We start from the raw sequence: 10208 nt of genomic DNA, 5'->3' as shown, positions 1-10208 counted from the left end.
CTTTTAATTCCTCCATGTCCTTCTGTAGTGAGTTCATGGCCATGCTGATATCAGTCCGCAGCAGTGTGTGTGTGTGTGTGTGTGTGTGTGTGCACGCGTGTGTGTGTGTGTGTGCGAGCGAGTGCCCGCTCCATCGCTGGTCTTTGGAAACATGAGCATGGTTATAAGATCTCGCAAGTTTCAAGTTTGCTTTTATTTGTCACGTATAAAGTACATGTACATTACAGTGAAATGCTTGGTTCTGTATGAGCCCCTGAGAATGTGCTAAAACAGTATGTGTGCAATGTTGGGTTGGGTTAGTGTTGCAGATCATTGAGCAACCTGAAGGCCTGGGGATAGACTAACAAAGGCAGGGCTGCTCTCAGACTGGAATGTGTTAAGTGAGGGGGGGGGGGTTACATTGCTTTCTGGGTAAAGTAGTCATTATGCATAGCAAGATAAATGGATCTGGTTTCTTTGTGGCCCTGTAGCTCTGGAATAAGTAGTGTCTTATTAGCATGATTCAAGACATAGATAGGAAACTCGAGCGCTGGAGTAGAAATGGGCTGGATTTCCAGTCCAAGCATCATGCTTGGACTGAAACACTGCATGTCTTTAAGGTTCGGTCGCTTGATGCAATCCAGTGTTTCAGTCCAATCGTATTTATTATTTAAATATTGTATTTAACTTTGCCATGGCACTGCCATGTTGCCACTGACAACATCTGGTGTCTTTGTTGTGGGAAGACTGGCATATTTGCATGCGGTTCACCAGTGTATTGTAATCTGGTGTGAGCCGGCAGACGAGAAGTGCCGTGCGCGACGTGGAAACATATGGGTGATTTTGCAGTGATGCGCAGCATATTTGCGAATTGTGAGTGCATGCTCTCGTGACTGAGAGGATGGCCAGTGCCGCAGACATTTTTATTAAACATTAAACATTCTGATACTTTGATGTAAGGGATGGGAAAGGGGGATGGCCGTTTTAGAAGGGGGATGATATTGACCGTTTTTATTTCAGGGGGGATGGCATCCCCCCGCAACTCGAGTACTGCTCATATTGGTCCTACATGGTAATAATGATGTTTATCATATTGGTCCTACATGGTAATAATGATGTTTATCATATTGGTCCTACATAGTAATGATGTTTAGGTTTTTTGGCAACAAAATTGTTGTGGCACAACCTTTTGCTCAAAATGCTGTTTTCTAATCCATTTTTCTATTGCAAATACTGCTTCAAAGTGTACATTTTATCAGTTATAAATACATTTTATATGAATCCATAACCTTCAAGCCCTACAAACCAGCGGAATCAATAGAGAAACTGCAGGACGGATATGGAATGTTTCTAAACAACCTTCACTGGGGAAGTGGGTTTGTTCCCCTCCTCTTCTTCATAAACTCTCTACAGACAGAAGAAGCTGTAATCCATAGTCGAGGGTCCAAAGACTTCCTGGGCAGGATGGGATGGTTCACTTATTTTTATTGTGTTGTTCTGACTGTGCCGCTGTGTGATTCAGTGTGTGTGTGTGTGTGTGTGTGTGTGTGTGTGTGCGTGCGAGCAAGTGCCCGCTGCATCGCTGGTCTTTGGAAACATGAGCATGGTTATACAAAGAGTGACACGTTCAGCCGAACGCACAATTAGAGGGGGGCTTCCCACCCTCCAGAACATTTACAACAAGCGGTGCAAGGGGAAGGCTAAGAGAATTATTAAGGACTCGAGCCACCCGAACAACTGCCTCTTTGAACTGCTGCCGTCAGGCAAGCGATACCGGAGTCTTATGGCGAGCACAGAAAGACTCAGAAGGAGCTTCTATCCCCAGGCCATCAGGCTGCTAAACGAACAATAATCGCTAAACGAACAATAATCACTATGCAACAACCATCAAATGCACACAGCACACACACCCACACGCACACACACACTCACTCAAACAAACAACACACTGCAGCACCCACTCTCCACACTTTAGATCACACAAACACACTTACACTTTATATTTATTGATAAAGGATTTGCACTACAACTCGTACACCTACTGTGAATTGTACCTAAACTGCACCTCGTCCATTTATGCCTTGCACTATATAGTATTGTATATTAGTACACTGCACAGTATTGTATATTGTATGGTAACTACGTCTACGAACATTGTACATATGTCTAAACTGAACACTGTGACCTCTTTTTTTTCTTCTAATTTTTACTATGTTTTTATTTCATACTTATCTTGTCATGCACAGTCTCTGGAGCGCAACAGTAAGAAGCATTTTGTACAAAAGTATTCTGTACTTCTGTATGACAACTATTAAAGAAACTTGACTCGCCCCTCAAAAAAAAACTTGATAAGATCTCGCAAGTTTCAAGTTTGCTTTTATTTGTCACGTATAAAGTACATGTACATTACAGTGAAATGCTTGGTTCTGTATGAGCCCCTGAGAATGTGCTAAAACAGTATGTGTGCAATGAGATGGTTGGGTTAGTGTTGCAGATCATTGAGCAACCTGAAGGCCTGGGGATAGACTAACAAAGGCAGGGCTGCTCTCAGACTGGAATGTGTTAAGTGAGGGGGGGGGGGGGTTACATTGCTTTCTGGGTAAAGTAGTCATTATGCATATAGCAAGAGAAATGGATCTGGTTTCTTTGTGGCCCTGTAGCTCTGGAATAAGTAGTGTGTTATCAGCATGATTCAAGACATAGATTGAAAAGTATCCGTCTGATTTGTACAAGTGATTGCTTATTTTGAAGGTATGAACCTGTACTTTCATATCATGTAAAAACAATTCAAATTCAAGTCAGTATCACTCCACATCTGAGGAAAAAAAACATTAGCCTTGTTGAATGAGACAGTCCAGCAGGTGTACTGGGACAACATCGGAGAGGTGCCTGCAAATGAAGGCAAACTAGAGTCTAATGATTGTATGGTAAATAGCGCCATCTTGTGTCCAATCTGCCACCAGTTTATACTGTAAATCAGTGAGAGTTGCCAAGTGTTACAATGGCCCGTCCAAAGATCTCTCGTCATTGTGAATGAATGAATGAATGAATGAATGAATGAATGAAAACTTTATTAACAGATTGCAGAATGGGTACAGTGCAGTACAGCTCAATACATACAATTGTTAAGGGGATGCAGACCAGAGAAAGACTTTCGTCTTGTTTACACCAGGGTCCCCCATTGTATTGACTATAGGGCTTAAACCACTACACCTTGCATTCAAGATCCTTATATTTAATGGTTATCGTATCGTGTGCAGTATCACAATTAATACAACGATAACACATCATTCGCAGGGCCAATATACAGAATGCAAAACATACATTCAAAACTAAGAATCTCTGGAAAATCTAGTACATTTACAAACCAATGAGCTTCTAGATAGACACTAGAAAAGATATGCAGCCAGTATGAGCTTCTAGATAGACAGTAGGATCTATCAAATATCAAATATCCACACGGGACATATATTCTGGGTTTAGATGTCCAGGTTTATTTAGTAAGAACAAAAGACAAAATGTACAATATTCAATGAATGGTCATTCTTCCTAAGTCAGCTCCTATCTAGGTCCGTCTCCCTCAAAGTCTGCCACCAGAAGAACAACTATCTCGCTCTCCTTGAGCTCTTTTGATAAAGCAGATGGGTCTGTTCTAAAATAAAATAGTTGCATTTACGACTGACCCATGCCCCACACATCCTGGCTATGGGTTCAACCGAAGGCCTTGAAGATAGTGTCCCGGCTGCCCAGAGATAAGAGGTGAGGGAAAAGGTTATAACATTGTTACCAACCCCCCCTGGAACAGAGAGAGGAGACGGACCCTAATCCCACAGTAATGACCAAAATGACCAAAGGTGATCAAATACAAATAAAATTGTTGCATATTGTTGTCCAACCTACCCAGAGTATGAAAATAAAGATTTTGACTTCCCCACATGAAAAGGAACAGAGGTATTGAAGATGGGAATCAAATATGTGAATATCCAATCAAACAAACTTTACCCCGGTAGGCTAGAAACTGTGTCCCTCAGAACAATGATAGTGACTGAGTGAATGTACCTCCTAATGACCTCATCTTTCACAACTCAGCATCTTCAAGATCAATTTAAATCCAAAACCCTGGGTAGAGGAGCTGTGAATGTCACTGATCTCTACTTCAGCTCACAAAACTCAGCCTCTGCAGGGTAATATACCAGAAGTCCAGGATAGAGAGGCTGGGTGAATGTGGTGTTGACTCTGTGCAGGAGGGTCATTGTGTCAGTGACGCTGTAGAAGCACAGAGTCCCTGCCATGTGATCCAGGTACACTCCTATTCTGGAGGACCGGGGGCCCGGTACTGTTATGTTCTTTTTATTGTGTCTGAATAAGTACTTACATGTAGTGCACTCTAAAGTCCAGGATTTGGAATTGTATCCAAATCCACTGTACTCCTCCTCAGTGTCTGTTCTACTAATGTCTTTGTAGGAGGCTGCTACATGAACCCCTGCACTCCACTCCACCTCCCAGTAACAGCGTCCAGTCAGACCTTCTCTACCCAGAACCTGAGGCCATGCAATAAATCTTTCTGGGTTATTAGGATATGACAGCTCATGCTGCATCCATGTTGCTCTTCTGTTGCCCTCAGACAAAGACAGACGTGTGTTTGTTGTGTTTGGGTCCAGTGTGATCTGAGAGGAATATTGTAAGAAGTCAGCTCTGGTCTTGGGCTCTGGTGGTGGTAAAACATGAACTGCATTCACTGTTGTTGAGATTCTGTACCACTGCTCTTTTAGAACGTCCTGTAGTTTGTCTCTCAGCTCAGACACGACCTCAGTCACATCTGCAAAGTACAGTCGAGGAAGGACACTGATGCTGGGTAAGTCTGTAGACTCACTGGGACTGGAGAGGGAGGGGTAACTCTGTAGAAAGTGGATGTGGTCCTCTGTGTGTGAGAGCTGCTCCAGCTCAGTGTCTCTCCTCCTCAGGTGTGCTATCTCCTGCTCCAGTTGGGCTCTGATGACCTTCTTCAGCTCAGAGCGCCTCGTCTCCAAGGAGCGTATCAGCTCAGTAAACATTCTCACACTGTCCCCCACTGCTTTAGCAGCAGAGCGATTGAGGGCCTTCTCTCTCTGCCGGACTCTCTGCTGACTCATGTCAAGCTCTTTCTGTCTCTCTGTCCTTTCTGCTGCAGCTGAGACTGTATCATGGCCTTTATGTTCATCCATGGAACACAAATAACAGATGCACTGCTGATCAGTACGACAGAAAACATCCAGAATCCTGTCATGGCGAGAGCAGGTGTTCTCCTGAAGCCGTGTGGAGGCTTTGACCAGCTTGTGTTTCTTTAATGGAGGTACAGTATAATGAGGCTGGAGGTGAGTTTCACAGAAAGAGGTCAGACATACCAGGCAGGACTTGAGGGCTTTCTGCTTTCTCCCAGTGCAGAAATCACAGGCCACATCTCCAGGTCCAGCATAACAGTGTTCAGGAGGAGCAGAAGACAAGAGTCCCGTCTTCATTAGTTGTTCTATCACTTCAGCCAGAATATTGCTTTTCTTCAGAACAGGCCTCGGATTAAAAGTCTCCCTGCACTGGGGACATTTGTAGATCCCCATCTGATCATCTTGATCCCAGCAGTGTTTAATACAGCCCATACAGTAGCTGTGTCCACAGGGAATAGTTACCGGATCCTTCAGTAGATCCAGACAGATAGAACAGCAGAACTGGTTCCGGTACAGATCAACGCCTTGCTGCGCCATTTTATTCTACAAAGACAACGACACTCTAAGTTTTGTTTTCTCAGGAATTGTGAACTCTGATCGTGTGGGTGAGAGGTGCTTCCTGGTCAGAGCCATACGGCTCTGTTCCTGGTTATATAGCTGTCCAGGGGAGGAGTCGCTTTAAAGAGGCAGTGTCTATTTTACTGTGATTCATAGATAGAAGATGTTTTTACATAGTTCAGGACTTTCTCTCGTCATCAACTACCTCTAATGTGTTTACTTTGTCAAGTAAAACTACTAAAACTAATAAGCACAAAGAGAGACAAAAACACATTATCTCTCTCTCTCTCTCTCTCTCTCTCTCTCTCTCTCTCTCTCTCTCTCTCTCTCTCTCTCTCTCTCTCTCTCTCTCTCCTTCATTATGAAATGATAATGCAATGAAAACCTATAAAACCCATGATTACAGTTGTCAAAGAGCACCTGCAATTGGAAACCCCTCCAAAGTACAGTTTCTTCCCCCTCTAATGTATATACATTTTTTATGATCTATTTCTCTTAAACAGTACTGTATATTTGTATGTCTTGTATCATATGTCATAATGTCTGGATGAAACAGTACTGTATATCTGACAGCCACACACATACGCATACACATACACACTCAAACACACATGAACTGTGCTATATATATATACAGTAAAGACACATACATACTGTACATACACACACACATACACAGGCACACACACACAGTGCACGGACAGATATACAAATCATACAAATACACATAAAGTATACACACAGCCCACATACACATTCAAACACACATTAATTGTGCTATATATATATATATATATATATATATATATATATATATATATATATATATATATATATATATATATATATATATATATATATATATATATATATACACACACACACACACACACACAGTAAACACACATACTGTACATCTAATCAATTATACACAAAATACACACACACACACACACACACACACACACACACACACACACACACACACACACACACACACACACACACACACACACACACACACACACACACACACACACACACACACACACACGGCCAAGTCTCACCAGGGAGGGAAGATGGACAGATAGGAATGTTCTTTCCAACACCTTCATCTTCAGTTGACCTTCATCATACTCAAAAGAAAAAACAAACATCCCACAATCCACCTGGGTTGTTGATAGAAGACAGAAGTTTTGTTATTGTCTGTATTGTTATTGTTATTATTTTATTAAGATAAGAATGACCATGTAGGTGCAATGTAGCTGTTGTCAAAATAGACAAACACCATGCATGCATAATTAAGGTGACAGTAGACAGTACTGGATAATTAATCACCTGCAGGGAATTGGACAACCTGAATATAGTACTTTGTAACATTTAGAAATGACAAGTTTGTTTGTTAAACACCTTTGCCAATCCTGTTGTGAGGAGGACAATGTGATGATCGGAAATACAACTTACCAACAGACCTCTAGTGAACTACAGACACTATTATCACCCAGAGGAGAGCAGACCTCTAGTGAACTACAGACACTATTATCACCCATAGGAGAGCAGACCTCTAGTGAACTACAGACACTATTATCACCCAGAGGAGAGCATGTGGGTCTCATTACTGACGCATGCCCACCTGAGGTTGCAGCTATTTTGTGATATTTAAGGAGGAATCCTGTTGGTGCCAAGATCGGGAAATCCCTCGCGTCACGGCACGTGTAACGTCCCTAGGGCCGGCCCTGGCTGGGTCGGTTATGAGAGGAACAGTGAACTTCCTCCTGACACTGGTCTCCTGGTCTCCTAGCTCCCTCTAGTGGTCAAAATCAGATGGGCCAGATGAGGCAAGCCACCATTTTGTATTTCTTTAGAATAGTTGATTTAATTGCTTTATGTTTGTTGTCCTGGGCGTGTTTTTCCTTTCCTTGTTTAACACTTTAATCGCCATAGGTTAAATTCATAATTTACCATCCCTCGCCAGCTCTATTTGTCTATGGAGAAGTTCCCCTTCTTTGCAGGGCTATAACTTTTTAAATTCTATTGCTAAATTGCCATTATTATGGCCCATTCAATGTCCTATATGTATTGTTCAGGGTGTAGCAACGTTAAACTTTTTCATTCACATATTCATACTAAAATATGGTCTAAAGTATAAGTATGTTTTTATCGTTTTCTGCAGCTTTCTTCAGAACGTGATTTATAGCCCTAAATGCATTATATTGATGATCAAATACAGTTTGGTAGGAATCTGTGCGAGATAAAAAGTTTCAACTGGACGTGGTTCTAGGCGTTTCTACGCATCATCTGATGATGACCGGATGGGCGGGGGATCGTTTATAATTCCGTGGGCAGCGTTAGATGATTCATCCAGAGTGGGTCATATGTTCATCAGATCAGTTAGTATAGAAGATGTTAGAAAATAACGCTGAATCTTACCGTGACTTCCTCGCGCCGCTGGCAGATGAGCGTGGAATAGATTTTTTTCTATTATGGGATGTAGAAATGCCCGATCCATTTCTAGGTTGTATAATAGTATATACGTCCAAATAACGTTGTTTATTGAGTTAGGGCGAGCAATCTATTATCCAGTGTTTCAAGATGGAGTCGCGGGAGCTATAGCGAGTGGCCGGACCACATATGGATGAGTACTACCGGTTCAAAGGTTAATATCCGGTTGGCGATCTGCCGATCGGCCACCAGATGGCGCTCCGGAAAGGAAATATGATTTCGATGACAGATTTTTGAAATATTGACATCAAAGACGAGTTACGGCGTCTTCGGCAGAATGAGCATGGCTCGGAATGACGTGAAAACTCGTTCCCGGCGATCATAGTGTTAATGGTTATCCCCTTGTCTGGTTGTTGTTTGTGATATTGCCTTTGTTGTTGTTGTGTATTGATTTAGTCTAGTTGGTGTTTAATTGTTTCTGTGTTTTTGGACTGGCCTTGCCAGGTGTTTTCAATTATAATTAGCCTAGTATTTAAGTGTCTTCTTCCTCTGTTCTGTGTGGTGACATACTTCCTGTTCCTGCCCTCGTCATGTTGCACTGTGTTGTCATTCTGAGTAAGTGTAGTGTTTTGTTGTTTACTGTTATTTTCCGTATTCTCAAGTTCTGTTTCACTAGTACCAGCACTGCTGCACCGTTTATGTTATTTTGTTATTTGTGGTTTAGTCTTGCTTTCTCTCAGTTTTGAAATAAATAGAACACCACCTTTTGTGAAGAGCAACCACCGTCTCGTTCTCTGTCATTTTGTAGTTCTGGGGCTCCTCCATCCTTCTGCTTACTGGGTTCTGTTCTCCCCCTAATCGTAACAGGCACGCACATATGCCCATATATGGACCAAGAGCGGCTCAAAATATCCATTAGCGCCATTTGAATCATACGGATAAGCGATGATTTTATCCAGATTATTTGATTATTGCCACTTCCACTAAATGTATTGATCTAGCTACTAACTGGGGAGACTGATTACAGAAAGGAATATAGAAGGACGATCGGTCACGATAGTTAACCTCACTTTGAACGGGGATTCCCAGTTATATATCGTATGGCTATCGCGTCCCGCTCTAGCCTATTGAGATACCCCTTATCTCCTATTGTACCTAATGTACCCCACAAACAACTAAATGCACCCCACCTGAGGGCCCCGCCCCTATGGAGGCGTAGCCTATATAACCATGACTCTGGTCACCAAACACTCTTCCTCTATTTTCGTTCCATCGTATCGGCTGCGTGCACCATACGTAACTAGCAGGATGAAAAAGATCAGAGTCATAATGTTGAAAGCTTACCGGAGGTTGCTGGCCCCTGGCATCTTCGAAGGATGTTTTCGGCGACACGACAGGCCTATGTTGATGTTCCTCGTCTGATGACAGCAGATCAAGGTTCAGCTGTACAAGATTGGCTGTCGGGCCAGCTTGTACCCAGGTAGGCCATGTGTCTTCAGGCATGGGTATTAGTGTTAGTAATGCCGGTTTGTTTTGTTACACAACCATGTTGTGTGTTGGCGCCGGGGGCAGGATGGTTTGGTGAACGTTCACTGCAGTGAACGGTTTCCAAACTGTCTTGGGCGTGCTGCTAAACATCTAATGCTATGCTACATGCTATCGCTAATGCCACATGCTACCACTACTGCTACATACTAACTGCTCCGCTGTTCTAATGTCTCCGCCGTGAGATGTTGTCACTTCTCCCTCCTCTTGCCCGGTTCATCAATGAAGGTCAGTCGGTGGCTGTTGTGGGTTTTTTGCTGAGTCCTATTTACCTTTTTTCGGGTAAATGGGTTGACAACAGGGTAGGCCGTGGCTAGGTAGCCTAGCCAGGTATGTTACCTTGTGTTCCGGCGGGGTCTATGGAACGGTGTCCCCATCTGGGGCTGATGCGTGAGCTCGGCGGTGTAGCAGTAGAGCTATATTACTGCAGGATGGGACTTAACGGCGGGTTATGGCTCAGCTGGCTAGTTCCTATCCACATTG

General features: G+C 43.0%; 1 protein-coding gene across 1 annotated transcript; it reads right to left on the bottom strand.

Moving 5' to 3' along the window:
* Positions 1-3475: 3475 nt before the first annotated feature.
* Positions 3476-5774, bottom strand: LOC311229253 (tripartite motif-containing protein 16-like). Its single transcript, XM_084315320.1, has one exon. It carries the CDS (start codon positions 5715-5717, stop codon positions 4131-4133), a length of 1587 nt encoding a protein of 528 aa, XP_084171446.1. The 5' UTR covers positions 5718-5774; the 3' UTR covers positions 3476-4130.
* Between the last annotated feature and the right edge of the window lie 4434 nt (positions 5775-10208).

This window comes from Notolepis coatsorum, assembly GCF_963971535.1.
Source record: "Notolepis coatsorum genome assembly, chromosome: 1".
In the NCBI taxonomy this organism is placed as follows: Eukaryota; Metazoa; Chordata; class Actinopteri; order Aulopiformes; family Paralepididae; genus Notolepis; species Notolepis coatsorum.
The sequence above is the reverse complement of the archived record's forward strand: the minus strand, read 5'-3'. Positions and strand labels throughout refer to the sequence as shown.

Coding starts and splice junctions, on each gene's coding strand:
- LOC311229253 (XM_084315320.1), bottom strand. CDS start 5,717: ATGGCGCAGCAAGGCGTTGATCTGTACCGGAACCAGTTCTGCTGTTCT.